Here is a 19687-nt window from a genome sequence, read left to right on the forward strand (position 1 = left end):
ACCCAAGTAAAGGATGTATTTTCAAAGCACAAGGGTCCCAAACTTGGTACAAATTATCAACTTTCTATCCCCAAAACACCTTCCACTATGTTGGCTTCATGCTTAATTTCAACCCTGAAGTCCCAATACAAATCCAATGTAGAGGGAACATAAGCATAGCACATGTGTTTTTTTTTTGTCTTACAAATGTGTAAATATTTAATTTGTCTTCACCTAATGTCTAAGAATTCAAAACTCAAAAGTCTATTTCTCATGGTCATATTTTCATGGCTAGCTATACGGTAACTGGTTCATGCACAAATTAGTGTTTGACCTTCTAACATATCTGTGTGTATATATAACGGTATCCAAACCCTAGAAATTCTAACATGCATGAGACAACATATAGTTGATGTAACATTGTCCAAGTTTCTTTAAACAAAAGTTATTGTGTATATCGAGCATTGAGAAAATTTTAGCTAATCTCAGGGACTAAGATAAGGAGTTGTGCTAATTTTAAAATCATTTTAACTATAAAGTTAATTGTAAATTAAGCAGTGCAATTAACTAGTCCTTTATATTCTTAACTAAATCTTTTCATAACCAATAGAATCGTATATACGGGAATGGTATAATAGTGATGTGATATAATTGCATTTTTTTTAGCTTTAGAGTATTTAACAATTAATTAAAAGTAAATTCTAGTGAAGTAATGTCACCAAGATTTTCTTTTGATTGCAAATGCAAGATCCTGCCTGGAGCTGACATGCATGAACAAAATGAAGGATTGCTGCAGTGACACTGACCCTTTCATCAAATATTTCTTTAAGTATAATTATATTTCTTTTCTTTGGAAATTATGACATTGACATTGAAGGGACTTCATCCTAGCCATTCATCCAAGGTCCTATTGAATTTATATAATAATTGCAAAAAAAACGAAAAACAAAAGTTGAAAACCTCTCATAGCTAACTTCTTTAGTTCAGACATCCCATGTTTAGGGATCACATGTGGGAATATTTTTAATTGGAAGATGTAAACATCATCGAGAGAGAGTGCCTTGATGCTTAATCAAATCTTTTGCGTCTAATAATGCCCATTATCCACTAATAACAAGTGATTAGCTAGGGGACCATTTGTTAATCTAATCAAGCCGACACCAATATATATACAAACAATCTTTAGGATTAAGATGCGATAAGATTCTCATACATGTTTCTTGTTGACAAGTGCTTTTGTTCCTTTAAACATCTCATTGACAAACATTCTCCTCCACGTAACACCAAATTATTATGGTCCATGTAGAAATATAAAATATCTCGATTATTGGAAACACATCATGTGTATAATATTGAATATGATTATTTTGTCTTTGACGATATACGCAAATCATTAATCGAAGTCTAACAGGCTAATGGACCATATTCTCTACGAAGGCCCACAATCAACATGCCCCTGGGCCCAATTCCTCATCAATAGTCCAAGTCGATCGTCATGCGACCTATGCAGATTACTCTAATATGTAATTGGGTTACTTATCAGTCTCTTAGCAGAGCAAGACTTTCCGATGCATATTCCAGGAATCTCAAAGAAATATGCCTTGACCAATGTGGAGATTAGCCTGATTAGGTAACACTCTACTAACAAGATCAATGAACCTGGATGCTAGGGTTAACTCCTCAGTTCTCTATAAATAGCCAAGGTCAACCACTTTATTTCTATAATCTATAACTCTCTCCATACTCTTATTACTTCTTACAGTCTTTTTGACTAAAGCATTAGATGCTCTTTGGCTGACACCAAACTCGTATAACTTCGTTTATCTCTTTTCTTTATTTGTGTAAGTTTTCGATTCAATCTAAGGCGGAAATTTTCTCCCACAATCCATTTTCAAGGTTGGCCTATCTGTGGTTGGGACTGAGACACTGCCCAGACTCTTATGAGAGGCAGCAGTGGGGAATTTTCTTCAATGGGTTAAAGCATAACAAAGCAATGCCGTGTGGAGGTAGAAGGCATACGGGTTGTGAACTTCTTTTCTAGGAAAAGAAGCAATGACGATATCTGGGGAATAAGCATCGGCTAACTCTGTGCTAGAACCCGCGGTAGTACAGAAGACGCAAGCGTTATTAGGAATGATTAGGCGTAAAGCTTCTGTAGGTGGCTTTTTAAGTCCACTGTCTAATTTGAGGGCTCAACTCTGGACAAAACGATGGAAACTACCAAGCTAAAGTACAGTAGGGGCAGAAGGAATTTTCGATGGAATGGTGAAATGTGTAGAGATCCGAAAGAACACCAATGGCGAAAGCACTCTACTGGGCTAACACTGACATTGATAGACGAAAGCTAGAGGAGCAAATGAGATTCGATACCCAAGGTTTAAGATGAAAAGGAAATAAGATCTTGATCTAAATGCCGTCTGTTAACCAATTTTTTGGAAATTCTTTTTCTGATAATTTGAATTGTCTTTTAGTCTCTCTTTTGAACTTTAAGGTGTATGAAGTTTTATTTTTAATTCAAGTAGGGTGATAGAAACTCCATTTAACTTAAGTTGTTCTAGGCCAGAAGTAGACCTATGTCGGTAGCTGCATAACCCTTAATGCTTCATCTATTAAACAAAAAACAATATTGAACATATTTATCCATTATCCTGAGCGGATTAGCGGGAATCAAATCCGTATCTTCTCCTGGCAAAGAGAAACTTTCTCATTCGACTATACTCACATTATATATATTTTATTGAGTATGGGCCAATTTGATAACTAGGTTAATTTGATGACATGATATGACAGTTTTATACTAATTTTCTTCTTTTAGCATGGTCATTTAGTAAATATCTTAAACATTGAAAAACTAGTTAGCAGTTAAGCACTCCCGTATAAGTGTATAGATTCAAAGGATTGTATGGTGCACGTGCAAGTGGATGCAATAAGCCGATACGTGGCTAGAGCATTTGAAAGAGAAAAGGAAATAATTTGGGTCGTGATGGGGACAAGTATGAATATCTTTAATCATTAATTTGGTCTTAATCATACTTTATGAACTACAACTTTAATATTATGCTCTTACATTGGAGGTTAGAAAACCAAGCATGGGAGATATCTTGGTCATGGCATGATGAGTTTGACTTTTGGAGAAATTTCCATTTGCTCAGTGGACCTAGCTATTCTGCTTCCAAAAAGAAATTCCACAATTAAGGCGATGATGATCCAGTATTTGAAGCAAAGTATATACGCATATTTAATTAGAAAATGTTTAAGGAATAATATACTAAGAGAACTTCGTTAATTTTGGTCATACTACAAGTGCAGAGGTTTAAATATAAATAAATGAAGAGGGCAAATAATATATTAAGAGATAAATCCGCTAATTTTGTTCAAGTTACAAGTGCGGAGATTCAAACTTGAATGAAGAGACGAAAACATTCACCTACATAATGTTGTTTAATTAGATTGTCTGTTTGATGCATGCTTAGAACTTAAGTGGAGTGGGAAGGCAAACGGGGTTTTGAGAAAAGATTGGAAATAAAATTTGGCTACATGGGGGGCCCAAAGACCCTTTCTTGCCATGCGGTGCCTAGAACAAACAAACAAAGAAAGCAAAGCATGGCCAACAAGAAAATCATGCTCTCGTCACACCAGCATAACAAGATAGAGTGGAGAAATGACTTAACACAAATTCAAAAAGCTGTTTGATTTATTAAGTTATTGCCTTCAAACATCACCTCCCTTCTTTTGTCCCCCTAGGGTTACCAATGAGCCAAGCTCCAGCATGGGGTTTAAGTCCTCCAAGCCATGCAGAGAAGGTGAACTGGAATGGACTAACATGCCCTCCCTCTCTCTCTCTCTCATACACACACACACACACACCCACCCCCACCCACCATGCATAAAAGGAGGGATAAGAGCCAATGACCCCCTTACTGATTCAGATTGATGACGTGATGAGAGAGATAGAGACAGAGATAGAAATAGAGAGACATTACAACAGTTACAAAGGGGAATCTCTCCCTCAACTTCCATTATCGATGGTAGAGACAAACCATGAGTTCCCTCGTGGGGTTTCAGTTCATTAGTCCATAAGCGCGCTTGAAGCACAAAAAGCCTCTCCAACACACGCACGCAGACACACCAGACATACCTAAAAAAGGGAGGGATAAGAGTATAGGATCGCATTAACAGACTTAATAAAACATTAGAATTTATCTCGAGTTCAATAAATAATAACTATTCTTGAAAAAATTAAATGGCAAGTGCAACAGGACTAAAGTTATAAGAAGCCTTGCATTGATATTTCCAAAATTATGTAAGATCAGTACAAAATTTCAAGTAATATAGACCTTGGCCTTCATACACATATAAAAAAGAACAAAAAGAGATGAATTCTGCTCCTGTATGATCTGTTTGAGTCCAACTACACATTTAGAACCTGTTTCCAAAAGTGGGGCACTGGAAACTCACTGGTGTTATAAACACGTGACTATTCTTCTCTGCCTCTGCAATTCCTGATCTCACAATTCACTGGCTTCAGTTTTCTGTTTCTTTTGATTTCGCTTAGTTTCTTTGTGCGGTCTTCTGGTACAGAGAAAAATGTAACTGAAGTTAATCAACTAGTGGTAGGGAGCTAAAAGCGTAAAATTAACACCTGATGCATATGTACAAGACATGATTGACCTTTCAAAACCATTGCAGATCTTTTTGGCAGGTAAAAAACTTCTGGTAAAAAATAAAATAAAATAAAATAAAATAAAATAAAATAAAATAAAAACATCATGCTCATGCTTATGCTGAATTTGGTAAGGATTAGTATTTAAAGGATGATGGGGTTTGGGAGAGAGGGAATATCAAAAGGGAATTATGAAACACCAAGGTTATCCATGGGGGGAAATTGGCGTCCCATTCAACCACTCATTGCCAGCTAAAAAACAATATCAATTCGGTCTGAAAAGAGTATTAAACTTTGGAGCCACCACATGCATTTGAAACTTGGTAAAAATCGACCCTCAATAAAATTTCATACGATAAACTTTATGAGAATTCCCGTGGTTCCACAAACTAGAGAAAGTAAGCATAAATCAGTATCAACAGCATATAAATACTACCAGCACAGAACCAAGACTCAATAGTGTTTCCTGCGGCATATTGTTGTCTGCATTACTAGACATACAATAATACCAAAGGCATGAAAAAAAACAGAACCACAAGTGAATAAATAGTCTAAGAAAAAAAAGCGATCAGCCATTCTCACCCACATAAACATGTCCATGTACGTTTACATATGCTTTTAGTCATTTGCATATACACACACATATACATATTACAAGTCAAAAGCATCGTACTGTTACCAAAAAAATGAAGCAATATTGACCCTTGTTGTCTGAACTAACCTTTTTATTGGACCCTTTCTCGAATCAATACCAATACAAGCCATTATCTCTTCAAGACTCATAATATCACCAAGGTTATGTTTTAATAGATTGCAACTTCCCATAAATGCAGCAGATTCTGGCGGTGCCAAATCCTTTACCTCATCTTTGACGCATTCCATCAGAACAAATGCTGCACAAATCCTCAGTGATGAAATGAATAAAGTCAGAAAATTGTGCACTTCTAAATATAAAAACTCAAATACAAAAAGTTCTATTACTAGTTATCTAGTAGCTTGAAGCTTGATATTTACCAAGAGTTAACATTAAAAGGCATCCAAAACAGGTAGGAGGGATATTGGTTTCAGGATAATGAGGCCTGATCAAATCCCAAACCAGAAACACCCACGCAAACCAAACACTAACCCGAATGTGATATGTAATGGAGGTATGCAACCAAACCTTCCCAAACAAAACAAGCGAAGCCACACCAAATAAAGCAAGAATTTGCTCTTTCCTTCTGCTAATTTCAGTATTTCAAAAACAGAAAAAGCTCATAAGGAGGATTATTCGAAAAGAAGGAAAGGCAAATCCGAGTTGCACATCCAAAGCACAAGTACAAGAAAATAAAGCTAGCAAGCAACCACAACTACATGAAACTCTGTCATAATAAAACAACTACATGAAACTGTATGAAAGTCAAGCCTAATTGACAGCCCTAGAAAATTATTCTCAAGTATATTCTGAACTGTATGAAAGTCAAGCCCCTTATTGTGCACTTGTTTATTGATATGAAAAAAGCCGCAGATTTGAGGTCGGATTTCATTTGATCTTCACTTGTAGTTAAAAGAAAAGGCACAAGTAGCCCTTTTCGTCTTTCTTAAGCTGAGGCCAACATACTTGTTTACTGTGTCTTTTCTTGAGTCCAGCCTCCGTGCAAGGCAATTACAATATAAAACCTACAGATCTTTTCCAAGTGAAAAACCTGAGGACAAACCACCAGGGCTTACTTTAATTACAAAGTTGAGAAACAAGTATAAATAGCTTATTTCGCCTCTCACATTATTCTCAGGAACGCAGTTACAAGCCACACATAGTTTCCAGCAAAGAATGTCACCAATTATCAGAAAACACATTTCTCATTATTGAAATTGGAAATCCATAATAAACCAGTGAGCTATAATTTAAGTGACAACTACTGCAGAAAAGACAAGCAAAAGTTCTACCCCTCAATCCGAAACCTTTATTGTCAATAAATATGGATGATACCACAAATCCCCTCATAAGTAAACAGAATTGTCAGTTAAAGCATCAACTTTTGGCTTTCATTGTTGAAAACATAAACCAGCCTCAATCCATCCAAGGATCATATAAGACCGCTCATAAGCTTCGGCTTCTGATGCAGATGCTAATCACAATTTTTTAACCGTATCACTCATATACCAAATCCTTAACATTGGAACACAAAGTTTCGAACTTTATGCACAACACAATCAATGAGGTGTTTTACTTTCTTTATTGCTCCAATCAAGAGCTCAATTCGAAATTCGACAGCCAAGCAAAACAAAAAACATCGAAACAGATAAAGCTACCGCCTATCGGACATACCAAGAGCTCGAAGCACCTTGAGATCAAACCTTTGAGCAAGTTCATCGCACCCAATCATCCTTGCACGATGAAGAACAATCCTTTTTATGCTAATCAACATGTCCTGCCATAAAATTGTGTGTTTAATTCAAAATTTTCGACCCCATTAACCATAAAGCTCTAATCTTTAACGTCAACTTGTCTACTTTTCTATGTACAATTTGATATGAACAATGAAATTAACAAACGAATTCATAATTTAAATTTACCAAAAAAATAATAAATCAAGAAATTAAGTATGTAAATAATACTTACAAGTTCGGACTCAGAGAGCGAGCAGAGCCAGCTCACATCGTCAACCTTGTTCTGCCCTAATATCCCTTCCATCATCAGCACGAACTGATTTTATTTACCGGCACTGCCGAGCCTCCGCAGAGCAGACGTTTGTGGAGTTGGCGCACACGGTGGGAGTTTACAAAACCCTTTTCTCTTCAGTTCAATTTACGGAAAACCCCCCGAAGGTTTTAGAAATAACACTGACATCCTTGATGTTTCAATTAGCTTCATAAACTCTGTTTCGTTGAAGTCATCATGAATTTTTACCTGACAAATTTAACCTCAAAGATTAAGCTTACACGCTCCTTCAAGTATATTTGTGTTTTCACATTAACCTCTCGTTCATACCCCTTAAGTATATTTGTGTTTTCACAAATAAAAATAAGGTTGTAAACAACACTACTCGTTCTTCTTCCTTTTTAATCTCTTTTTCCTTCTATTACGGTTTAATTATATTAATTTTTTATATTAAATTTTTTATAATATAAAAAATAATGTGTGAAAATATAAGAGAGATAAAGATAGGAATGAGAGGGAAAAAAATGTTTTATTAACAATAAAACTATTTTTCGACCCAAAACCCTGCTCAGGGTCCTTAAACCCTGCTCTCTCAACACACTCGATTTCCAGAATTCCTTCCAAAAATACGACTCAAGAATCTCATTGTTAGCTCTATAATTCAAACCTCGTATTGAAAATGTGAGTTCCGGTTTATTTTCTGTTTGTTTCCCGGGAAAATTTCACTTCGGCGGTTTCTAACGCACCGCAAGGTTTTTCAATATTCAGGTCGAGGATTTGCGTCAAGAATTTGCCCAAGCATGTGAAGGAGGACCGACTCCGGGAGTTTTTCTCGGCGAAAGGAGAGATTACGGACACGAAGCTGATGCGGACCAAGAGGGGAAGAGCCGGCAGCTCGCGTTCATCGGGTTCCGGACGAAGAGGGAAGCTCAGGAGGCCACGAAATACTACGACAGGTCGTTTTTAGATACGTGTAGGATTAGCTGTGAGGTTGCGAGGAAGGTTGGGGATCCGGAGATTCCCCGGCCGTGGAGCCGGCATTCGAAGAAGAAGGAGGGGAAAGGGGGTGGAGGCGAGAAGAAGAGGAAGAAGGAGAAGCGCGGGGGCAGGGGCGGGGCGAAAAGCGGGAGTCTTGAGGTGGAAGATGAGAGTGGTGATATTAAGCTTCACGAGTTTTGATGCAGCCGAGGGCTAAGTCGAAATTGTGGGCGAACGACACGGTGGTGGCTCCTGTGGCTGACAAAATTGGGAAGAGCAAAAAGGAAAGTGAGGAGAAATCAGGAGCTGAGAAAATTGGAAAAACCAAGAAGGAAAGTGAGCAGAAATCAGTTCTGGTGGATATGGAGGAGGCAGAGAAAGGTGCTAAGAAGAATGATAAACGCAATGTAGCTAAGGACGATGTTGTTTTGGATATGGATTACTTCAAGAGCAGAGTGAAGACTGAATGGTCGGATTCCAAAAGCAGTGAAGAAGATGATAATGAGGAGGAGGAGGAGAAAGAGTTTCGAAAAGTCAATGAGGAGGAGGAGGAAGTATGGTGTGAGCAAAGGTGATTGCTTTGGGAGAAACTCAAGTGATTGCAGAGACCAAAAAGTCTCTTACAAATGCTGGTATAAATGAGAATTTTGCTGCTGGGAAAACTGATGGTGTTAAAAGAAGCAACCATGTTATACTGGTGAAGAACTTGCCATATGGTTCTACTGATGGTGAACTGGCAAAGATGTTTGGGAAATTTGGGAATTTGGAAAAAGTTGTTCTCCCGCCGACGAAGACATTGGCCTTGGTATGTATTCATGTGTTCTTCTATCAAAGACTTTTTCTTATTTTTATTTAGTTTACAGCAGATGTGCATTTGCTAGGTTGATGTTAAAAACATGTTTACAGTGTTTTCATCTTGTATTCAGGTTCTAGTAAAATATATTCTGGAAATCATGTTTCTGACTGCTAATTAAAAGGCAGTTAGACTTTCTACCTTTCACATTTCAGTTCAGACATCATTGTGTTGATGAACACTTGACCTTGCCAATCATAATTTCATCGATTGTTTTGTCAACGGTTTGTTCATTTCTTGCCCTACCTCCCGATATAAAATTGGCGTTCTAATCAAGGTATTGAACCTTATTTATGTTTTCTAATATAGTGAGTTTTATTTAAGAAAAGAGGGATGAGGGAGATACCAAAAAAAAAAAAAAAAAAAGGGTTTTTGATAGGTATATCAATTCTTAAGTGACCCTACAGTAGATCAGTCGGTATGAAGTTGTTCATTGATTTGGAGAGTGGAGTTTTTGACTTGTAGTCTGATAGTATCTGGTAGTTTGCCGGAGTTGGAACAAAGTTTGACCATGATCATTCAGACTAAGGCAATGAAAGGGTGGAAGTGACACGGTTCTCCGAGTCATTAAGATTTTTTGAGGAGTAGAAAATAGTTTTGTAATGTTTTATGAAATTGGACACTTTGCTTTTGGTTTTTTAATTAGTTGAGTTTTTCAACTCCTCTTTGACACTTGGTTAATCATGCCTCATTATGTACTTTTATTCTCCCAATCTTTTGATACTACAGAGAGGAAGAAACTTCTAGATTACTATATTAGTCTACTATGATGCTGTGTTGTTAAAGAGTGATTCTTTACTAATTATTTTCTTGAATTATCATTCTTCAGGTTGTTTTTCTTGAACCTGCTGACACTCGAGCAGCTTTTAAAGGTACAAGCGCTACAAGTAAGTGTTGAAAAATCTTGTATGTATGTAGGTTCCATCTTTCATGTTTGTATTCTCTTTGTGGGGGTGGGGGCTACTTATATTCTCCTAGTTTAGAAACGAGCTGGTTTTTATTTGCTTCCTTGGGGTCAAATACAAGATACATAGTATAAAAGAGTGTAAAGCAGATACCTATTCACTTCAATGGCTTACTTATTTTTGCTTCTGGTCTCTTTGCCGTTGGGTCAATGACAAAATGAATTCTCAACAAATGTAAAATAAGGCCCAGAACTATACCTCATGTCAATTGAAATGTACCCTTGGTTTGACTTGGTATCTTTATGCATAAGTATATGGGTTTTTCCTGTAGGATATCTGTTGAGGCGTATTATTAGTTGCAATAAAAATCTTTTTGTTACTCAGTTATGTCAGAGAATAAATATTCTTTTCCCCATGTACAATGATACAGGGATGGTCCTTTATATTTGGAATGGGCTCCTGGCAATGTTCTTAGTCCAAGTTCAACAACTGAGAGCATTGAAAAGAACAATGCTGTTGCTGGTGAGCATGATGTCAAAAGGGTTATGTTAGAGCAGTATGTGGGAGGAATCGCTGATGTGGATGCGGATCCGGATAGAGTTGAGGTTGGTGTTTGCGTGCTTTTCTTTTTTCCATTAGTTTTATTTTTTCTTCCTCATTTGTCTACACAACTATTCATATGACAAACAAACTTGGTGTGCCCACATCTTTACTTCCTAAATGAAGTTCAAGAAAGTATTCTCACAATCCTTTGCACACAACTTTTTGGTGTTTAGACATGATTAGGACAATTAGTATTGCAAGGAGAATACCACTTTTAGCTGGGATCCAACTGACCATACTTGATTATGGAGACACTAAATCCTTTTAAGTGTTAATCGATGTGAGTTTATAATGCTGCCTTAGTTAATGGCTGGTGTAACCATCCTTTGAGCGTTTATATACATGTATTGTGTATTGTGTATATATGGTTTGTGTCACCTTGTTATTTGTTCAATTGATCTGGTTGGGCAACTACTTTTGCAATAGGTAACTCTTTTGTATTTAATTATTCAGTTTCATCATCTAACAGAACCCATGCAAAGCATTGTTCATGTAACTGTTACAAGACAAAACTCTAGTTTGGTGATGAGAAATTCTGCAATTTTCTTGCGTTTAACTGTCATTTCAAGTTCAATTTTGACGAAACTTAGTTGATTATTCTGTTATAAGTTAAAGCTGGTAACCTTTGGAGGTTTCCTTTAGATAGTTTTACATTTATGCTGCCGTTTCTTGTCTACGAATTGTTGACTCCTCGCTTAACCTTTTGTCTTGCCAATATAATATTTTTTCTGTCTTTGTTGTGTAACATTCTCCCGTCACGATCTCTATATGTCAAGAACCTGAGCTTTAAGACATCGGACGAGAGTTTGAAAAAGCCTTTTAGTGAAAAAGTGAAGGAGGGAAAATTATTAAGTGTCAAGGTAATCATCCGCTGCCTAGAAGCCGTACTTGTATTTGCTTGCTGTATTTCTCATCTATATCATCTTTCTGTATGTGCAGGTAAAGAAACACTTGAAGAATGGGAAGAATATTTCAATGGGGTTTGGTTTTCTGGAGTTTGATTCTGTGGAGACAGCTACAAATGTTTGCCGGGATTTACAGGTGAAGCCAGAATCTGGTCAAAATTATTTGCATTCAGTATGCAATTGTGAAATTCATTGCAACTAATATTTTACCATTTTCTAGGGAACAATTTTGGACGGGCACTCTCTTATTTTGCAACCTTGTCATGCCAAGAAAGAAGAAGTGCCAAAGAAAGTTGACAAGGATAAAAGTTCTACAAAACTACTTGTGAAAAATGTAGCTTTTAAGGCCACAGAGAAAGAACTGAGATAGCTATTTAGTCCATTTGGTCAGGTAAACTACTGACCTTTGATGAGTTACTAGATTCCGGATCCTCTAACATTTTTGTGCAGAATTTGTACTTATGACCACGTCATTTCATACCTTGTTTGATTCTACTGTAATTCTTAAACGGTAAATTTTAGACAATAGATATGTAATCCCGTGAACCCTATGGCAATGTTTTAGCCATCACTGTGACTGCAGCAAGCGTGTCCTTGCCCCCTATGGCAATATGGTGTTCATAGGATGATAGACAACCTGACTTAGTACACCAATGTATTGTTCTTCAGTAATTGACTTTAATTTCTTCTTATATGGCAGATCAAAAGTTTACGGTTGCCAATGAAATTTGGACAGCATAGAGGATTTGCATTTGTGGAGTTCATCACAAAGCAAGAGGCCGAAAATGCCCTTGAAGCGCTTTTGAGCACCCATTTGTATGGTCGGCATCTGGTAAGGCATTGAAACTTATGTAGACATGTGAGTTCTCTTTTGTAAAGTAAAATCAGCCTATATATGACTGCTTGCTATGAACTCCAGGTTCTAGAGAGAGCAAAGGAAGGTGAGAGCTTGGAAGAAGTACGAGCGAAAACAGCAGCTCAGTTTGCAGATGAGCAAAATGGGGTTTCGAGGAAGAGGAAGCACGTGGCCACCTCGGACGAAGGGAAATTCAAGTTTGAAAGACTCGATTAAGATTTCAGGTTGGTGTGTACTACGTGTTAGATGATGATCCGAGTTGCAGTTTTCATTCGTTATAGGTTGAAATTAGTTTTAGTTTTGTTAGGCTAGCCCCAGTTTTGCTTTGATGGGAACTGGGTGATTACAGTTTTGTTATCATACATGTTTTATGTAAATCAATGTTTTAAAAGGCTCGCCTCAGGGCGCGCCTAGGCGCCCTGTGAGGTTGGGCTTGAGGGTTGCCGCCTCTGTTTTGAGGGAGTGGGCGGAAGGCGTCGCCGGAGCTGCCTAGGCACGTCTCAGGGGATTTTTTTATTTTTTTTTATTTTTTTTTTCTGATTTTAATTTTTTTATATAATGGATGTGTGTGCTGTCTGCGTGCATTGTTATATGTATGCTCATTGTGTTTTTCATCCTCTATTTTATATATATATATATATATATATGTGTATGTGTATTTATAATATGTGTGTGCTCAAAGTGATTATTGATTAATAATTTTTTTTTAATATAATATATGTGTATGCATAGTGTATGTATATAAAAATTTAGGCCCAAAGCCTCACGCCTAGACTGGGCTATCCCTCGGACGCCTCGCCCACGCCTCACGCTTTTAATACATTGATGTAAATTAACACATGCTACTTTGATTGCATAAATGTTCGGCCATTCACCACGCTAAAGATGAACACCCGTAATTAACGATCCAGTTGCGGAACAATTTACGTTGGGAAAATCCGCTTTTAGGGTTCCGGAATTGTATGTTGCCTCCGCTTCTGTTTGTCAGTCGACTGGCACCAGAAGAAGAAGAAAGTAACATACTAGATGCTCGACGTAATTCCTCGTGTCTTCGTAGTGACTCTAGGCTTTCTCAAACTTGAGGCATCATGGACATGAACTTTGAAGATTTAATCCGAAAAATGTCAATTGAATTTTGAAATTACAAAAGTTCTCTCTTACATAAATTGGGGATCAACACTAGTTTCGGAGACCAAATAGAATTTGATCAATACTACTTATTTCTTAATATCTGTAGTGTTTATTTGGAAGTGTTTTTAAAATACTAAAATCAGTTTTAGAAAATATGTTTTTGGGTTCCAAAATCACTTGAAATGTTTTCTGCAAGAAACACATAACTTGTGCTTTTCTCAGGAAGCACTTTAAGTATATTTTCATGATTTGTTTACATTTTTACTAAGAATTGATTTCAAAGATATTTTCACTAAAAATACTCTCAGCTATTTTGAAAAATTTTCCAAGCAAGCTCGTATTCATAATTCTTATATGGTCCCATCATATAAGTTGATCAGGGGCCCCTGTTCATTTATGGAATTTTCTTTTTATGAAGAAAAAATTTATTAAAGTTTAAAACCTTTAGTACAACCGTTTCCCATACAATTAAAATTAAAGGCTGTCATAGCCGAAATCGAAAGATAATAATCCCAAAAATAAGGGTTGGCAACAATGAAACCTATATGAGCTAATGCGTTTGGCATGAAATTAGCCAGGTGGAGAAAGATGTTTGGATGCCCCTTGACATCTTAAACCTACCATAGAGGATGTCAAATAGTTGGTTTCTGGACTTTTCAGCATATTAGATGGAAAGATATTTATAGGACGGCGAATTTTTTAATATTTTGAATGTTTTAGCTCCTCGTATCCCTTTGGCACGCTGACCAAGTTTTACTAAGTATAATCCGCTTGTTAATTAGAGACAATGTTATGGCATTTTCGTGATAAATGGAGCCTTTTGGACCATGGCTGCTGGAGACTCAAAGCATAATTAAGCACTAATAGACTAATTTTTAAGTTTTCTTTCCTCCCACGTAAGCACTAGCTAACTAGTAATTGATTAACCACCAAGGGGTGACCCTGTGGATGAGACTAATTACAGACTCGTATTCTACATAGCATGTTTTGAGTTCGATTTCTGAAGCTGGTGAATCACACGATAGTGCCCATGGTGAGGCTGGAATGCCGTGAGTCTTTTTGTCTCCACAAGGGTGGACTATCATATCGAAGTCATCAGCTGGTCCTATTTTTAAAAAATAAAAAACTAGTAAGTGATTAATTTTGAAAGCTACTAGACCCACCCCATTATCTTATTTTCCCACCCATATTATAATCCCACCCACCTTAAAAAATTAAAAAATTAAAATGCTATTTTCCCAACCACTATTATTCCCAAAATAACCTTTAATAAATACATACATATGAAATTATAAAATTGTCTCTTAAAAAATATAACAAATAATATGTAAATAAAAACCACTAGAGTTTGCAAATTCAAATGAAAACTTCAAAAGAATTTAACAACAACAAATTTAAAAATACGATGGACAAATTCAAATGACCTACACACAAATTATTCTTCTACCTTTTCAATAGAAACATAATCTTCTATCTTTTCCGTAGAAGCGTCATCTTCCATCTGTTCAATGAAAAAGTCATCTTCTAAGTTCATTGATAATTTTTTACTTTCTCTGAATGAAAGGAAATGAAAATGTGAGTTAGGGTTTAAGGTAGACAAATCATCTCCCATGCCCAAATTATTTTTTTTAATTAAGCAAAACAATATAATTAATGTCCTTATTAGTCTTTTTGTAAATGGACATATTTGTAATTAAAAATTTCATTAAAAGGTGGATAGGAAGATAAGACATTAAAGTGGGAATAACATCACTCTTAATTTTTTAGGTTATTTGATATGGTTACTACGCAGTACGTACTAATTAAGTAACTTGAAAATTGCCAAGGCCCTAGTAGAAAATATTTGTCTATACTTACGGTTAACTTATGTCTAAATCAAGAAGGTTTCTTCCTTGTTTCTAGGTGATGATCCGCTTCCTGAGCATTAATACCAGGTCCAAGAACAACCCAGATCGATCACATAAACTTGTCAACTATTTGGTTTCGTGCCAAATTCCATAAAAAACCAAAACTTAAAAGAAAGAAACTCGAATACTGCAATCACAATACAAACACAATGGCTGATGATCATGCCAAGGCTGGATGTGAGCGTTTGTTTAAGCGCTTTGATTACAATGGCGATGGCAAGATTTCATTGACTGAGCTGGCCGATGCACTTAAAGCACTTGGCTCTTCTTCGCCGGATGAAGTCCGTCAGAGAATGGAGGAGATTGACAAGGATCGCGATGGGTTCATTTCACTCGAGGAGCTGTTCGATTTCCAACATGCCAACCCTGATTTGATGAAGGAAGTCATCAAGCAATTGTAACAAAAGAAGCCTTATAAAATGTATTATTTTTACTGACCACATCTCTCACAAAAGTTTAATTCATACAAATCAGTCTTGAAAACATGGTGAGAAAACGTGGTAAGAATATGACATGTAGCGCTACTCAATTTTATTTTATTTTTATTATTTTTTTATATAAATTGATTCAAACTTTAAATATGTATGACCTTAATTACTCACAATGGTGAGAGTTTGTACTCTAATCATTCTAGAAGTTCATTTACATATTTATAAGGCCTTTTAGGTTTCATTCATATACCAGCTTCTAGCTTTCATGTGCTTATTAGCCATAAATTTTTCTTTGTGACCTCTACCATTGCATTATGTTGCCAATTCATTCACAGAACACGTGTTTATTTTTACAATATTATAGCCCGAGTCTATAAATTCAACTTTGTTGTCCACTAATATTAAGAAACTTTTGATTGTGATCATCACTTGTGTTACTAATCTACGCGTTATAAAATAATTGATATTTTATGGACATAAGATGAGCATAATAATAATATTACATGATAATGAAGATTATAAAACGTGATTAGTAACATTATGTTACGACACCTTTTCAATTGTGTGTGATGTATCTTCCTTTCATTTTTTTAGTTTCCAAATACCATTTTTAATGAAATATATAGTTTCAAAGTAAATATGTCACGGTTTTGCAGCTATTGATGAATAAGGGCAATAGCCTATGTAGCTTTTGACCACTACAGATTGAAATTTCATCTGGCTAGGACGAAGTTAGTCAAACTAATTGAAGATAGTGATCGAGTTATGCTACAAATCCAGTACAATTCGTCAAATAATAGACAGTGAGTTATCCCATACTACTATTGCTGCTCCCCCTACACCCCAAATCATCACAAAAGCCAAAAATACACAGAAACATTGACTTCAACATTTTAACTAGGATTTTTATCACAAATGATCCATGAAATTGATGCTTACCATCAAAATGGTTCATAAAATTGAAAATCAGTCAATGTAGTCCCTGAAAATAGTTGTCGCAAATCAATGTGTTACTTCCGTCACAATTTTGTTAAAAATTCTATTAAGCGTTGATGTGACACATAAATGGGCCCACGAGATTTACAGGTTTTTATCACAAATGGTCCCTGAAATTGACTCACACTATCAAGATGGTTCCTAAGATTGACCCACATTATCAAGATGGTCCCTAAACCTATTTGTAATTTTATTTAAATTTAATTAGACTTTGTGATCCATTTATGTGTCACATTAGCATATAATATAATTTTTTACAGAATTGTGACGAAATGACTACATTGATTTGGGACACTTACTTGTGTGACTACATTTATCGATTTTCAATTTCAGTGACCATTTTGATGGCACAGGTCAATTTCAAGGACCATTTTGATGTGACAAATAAATTTTGAGGACTATTTGTGAGAAAAAATGACTTATGAGACCATTTATGTGCCACATCAGTACTCAACAGAATTTTTAACAGAATTGTGATGGAAGGACCACATTGATTTGAGGCACCTATTTTCAGGAACTATATTGATTGATTTTCAATTTAAATTACCATTTTTGTGATAAAAACCTTTTAATAATTATTTGTGCCTGTGAGTTTTCGTCTCTTCAAGAATAGGAGGTTAGGGTGGCTTATTTTGTCCAACTACAACTTCTTTTAAAAAATTAAATGATATAAACGTAAAAGAAAGGAACTGTACTAATATAGGGTAATGCTATCCACACATCTCTTTTAACTTTATACCCCTCTTTCAATTTTCGATCGTCGGATTGAGTGAATTAAAGAGGATAAAAATGACAGAAATTAACAGAAGTGTGTAAAATGTAAAAAGAGACATGTGGATAGCACCGTTCATAATATGTTATTCATGTAGAGATAATCATCAACATCCAAGAGTAAAAAAGAGTCCCGCATGCTATGTGGGTGTGTAATCCCCCTAACTATGACAAAGGTTAGAGAACTTAATTTCCGCTAGCTACATATAACTGTATAGCAGTGATGGATTAAGAACACAGTCAACCATTGGTCTGAGCTCATCCCAGTTTCCATTCGATGTTAACATCTCTTCATTCGGAGTATTCGGAAAGCTCATGCATGAGTTTGGATTGTTTACGTCGTCATTTAAGCTCAGCCAGCCTAGGGAGAATTGGTTCCCTTCATACGTTTGAACATTATTGAATAGAGGACTCCTCTCAGATTGATCGTTAGCAGCCAAAGCACCAAAAGTTGCATCTGACTCAGAACTGCATGTTTTAGAACTTGAACCAGCCACACTTTGCTTGGGATTCAAGGTTGTCATACGCCAATTATTTGATGTATACTTTCCACACGAAGTATGATCTCGCTTCAAAATCCGGCAAAGTGTCCAAACTTCCTGCAGTCATATGAAAGAATTAATCAATATATATTGATCGTAGTATTTTCTCAACTAGATAATCTAATATGTTGTATTGTTAAACCATCTAGACTATTAATTATGTCGTTCAATGTGCGATCCAAATTCAGAGTTTGTGGAGTACGTAATATGTTGAATATTGAGTAACAAACGTACAACTAGGAGAATTTAATTAATAGTACTGCAACTCGTTATTTAAGATGAATTAATCTTACAGCTTCTTGAGTACTGTTCTTGATAGAAGTATCATTGTTTGAACTAGCTGGAAGACGAAACTCGTGCATCATCCAATCAGTTTTGGTACCTTTTCCAGCACTTCCTCTGTAGTAGACTAAGGATTTCTTCAAGCCAATGCAATTGTGAAAGTCTCCAACCGAATATACAGGCTTGTCAATGCCAGTAGCTTTCCAAAACCCAGATTTTGTAACCCTATTAGGTCTTATGCTATTTCTGTATTTCCTTCCCCTTCTGCAAAAGAAGTACCACTCCTTGTCCCCACTCTCTTCTACATTTCAACAAATGGAGAAAAAAACTTGCGTAAACACAAAAAATAATACGTAATTTCACTACACGTATGGACTGATCAATTCTATCCATGCTTTACTCACAAGTTGTATCTACATAAAATCATGAGCATGCAAATATGTTGGGAACAATATGTAGTAGTTAGAAATTGAAGGGATGGATCGGAGGAGCTTACTTGGAAGATCCCAAGGGTCATATTTGTAAATATCGACATGCTTGATTAGGTCAAGACGAATAGGTTTGTTCTCCACCTTCCTCCGAAGGTAAAACCTCACCAGCTCTTCATCAGTAGGGTGAAAGCGATACCCAGGAAGCATATTGGCATCTTGATTCTTATAAATCATGTTATTTGAATCACTAGCACTCATCATCTTCTGATCGACCTCCTCCATTTTTCTCTTTAGCTTCTTTTTCTTGGTGTTTTCTGATGATCCATTCATATTTGAGGATTTAAAGAAAAGCTTAAACGGGTGAAAAGAGTGATTTGGTCAAAAGTCGTTTGCATTGACAGACAGTTATATTGACATTGTCACTTTTGGGTGGAGGGCAAAGGGTTGAGAGACTTGGGCGTTGAGAGAGATGTTATGGAAGAAATAAGGCAAAGTACATCAATAGCATTATTAGTTAGAAAAAAATCAAACCGTATTTATGACACATGGAAAAAAAATTTCCATCTTGTCAGATGTTTGACCAAGCTACAGAATTATTAAAAAAAAAAAAATATGTGACGCACTGGCTCTGAAAATGTTTGATAAATTAATGGAATATGGCCCATAGAGGAACAAGTTTGACCAAATCTACAATTCCTAAGCTCTAATTTAATTTTCATTCAGAGGAAAGAAAGCATGTAGCCGAAATAACCCACTCAGAATGCCAAACAAATTGGTGCAACTATGTAAACCTCAAACCTGTGTTTTTCACTT

The 19687-nt window shown here is 36.1% G+C and overlaps 2 protein-coding genes and 2 pseudogenes across 5 annotated transcripts; 2 read left to right on the top strand and 2 right to left on the bottom strand.

The window, feature by feature from the left end:
- Window positions 1–4241: 4241 nt before the first annotated feature.
- LOC137726274 (uncharacterized) lies at window positions 4242–7409 on the bottom strand. Of its 2 annotated transcripts, none has more exons than XM_068465175.2 (4): window positions 7245–7409; window positions 6951–7053; window positions 5364–5535; window positions 4242–4548 (listed from the first exon to the last, which is right to left on the bottom strand). In XM_068465175.2, exons 1-4 carry the CDS (start codon window positions 7317–7319, stop codon window positions 4488–4490), a joined length of 411 nt encoding a protein of 136 aa, XP_068321276.1. In that variant the 5' UTR covers window positions 7320–7409; the 3' UTR covers window positions 4242–4487. The 2 variants fall into 2 exon arrangements, with proteins under 2 accessions (XP_068321276.1, XP_068321275.1); XM_068465174.2 differs by having other exon boundaries at window positions 4242–4551; window positions 7245–7408.
- A 350-nt stretch (window positions 7410–7759) lies between these two features.
- Window positions 7760–12979, top strand: LOC137724644 (multiple RNA-binding domain-containing protein 1-like; annotated as a pseudogene). The gene is made up of 9 exons (XR_015962121.1): window positions 7760–7763; window positions 7970–9066; window positions 9944–10001; window positions 10443–10623; window positions 11377–11482; window positions 11562–11663; window positions 11748–11918; window positions 12228–12359; window positions 12447–12979. The product of XR_015962121.1 is annotated as a multiple RNA-binding domain-containing protein 1-like (transcript).
- Window positions 12980–15495: 2516 nt separating this feature from the next.
- On the top strand, window positions 15496–16150 carry LOC148696630 (polcalcin Phl p 7 pseudogene; annotated as a pseudogene).
- Window positions 16151–17680: 1530 nt separating this feature from the next.
- LOC137722770 (transcription factor JUNGBRUNNEN 1) lies at window positions 17681–19247 on the bottom strand. Of its 2 annotated transcripts, none has more exons than XM_088693959.1 (3): window positions 18940–19247; window positions 18455–18741; window positions 17681–18218 (listed from the first exon to the last, which is right to left on the bottom strand). In XM_088693959.1, exons 1-3 carry the CDS (start codon window positions 19202–19204, stop codon window positions 17820–17822), a joined length of 951 nt encoding a protein of 316 aa, XP_088550085.1. In that variant the 5' UTR covers window positions 19205–19247; the 3' UTR covers window positions 17681–17819. The 2 variants fall into 2 exon arrangements, with proteins under 2 accessions (XP_088550085.1, XP_068317961.1); XM_068461860.2 differs by having other exon boundaries at window positions 18455–18744; window positions 18940–19190.
- Between the last annotated feature and the right edge of the window lie 440 nt (window positions 19248–19687).

This window comes from Pyrus communis, chromosome 5 (assembly GCF_041283825.1).
Source record: "Pyrus communis isolate YQ-2024b chromosome 5, ASM4128382v1, whole genome shotgun sequence".
In the NCBI taxonomy this organism is placed as follows: domain Eukaryota; kingdom Viridiplantae; phylum Streptophyta; class Magnoliopsida; order Rosales; family Rosaceae; genus Pyrus; species Pyrus communis.

Bases quoted from the DNA above. Each gene is read 5' to 3' on its own strand.
- LOC137722770 (XM_088693959.1), bottom strand. From the start codon at position 19,204: ATGAATGGATCATCAGAAAACACCAAGAAAAAGAAGCTAAAGAGAAAA. The intron at 18,742-18,939 runs GTAAGCTCCTCC...GAAATGTAGAAG, and splicing joins TGACCCTTGGGATCTTCCAA to AGAGTGGGGACAAGGAGTGG. The intron at 18,219-18,454 runs GTAAGATTAATT...ATATGACTGCAG, and splicing joins AGAACAGTACTCAAGAAGCT to GAAGTTTGGACACTTTGCCG.
- LOC137726274 (XM_068465174.2), bottom strand. From the start codon at position 7,319: ATGATGGAAGGGATATTAGGGCAGAACAAGGTTGACGATGTGAGCTGG. The intron at 7,054-7,244 runs GTAAGTATTATT...ATTTTATGGCAG, and splicing joins CGCTCTCTGAGTCCGAACTT to GACATGTTGATTAGCATAAA. The intron at 4,552-5,363 runs GTTAGTTCAGAC...TCTCTGTACCAG, and splicing joins AGAAAGGGTCCAATAAAAAG to AAGACCGCACAAAGAAACTA.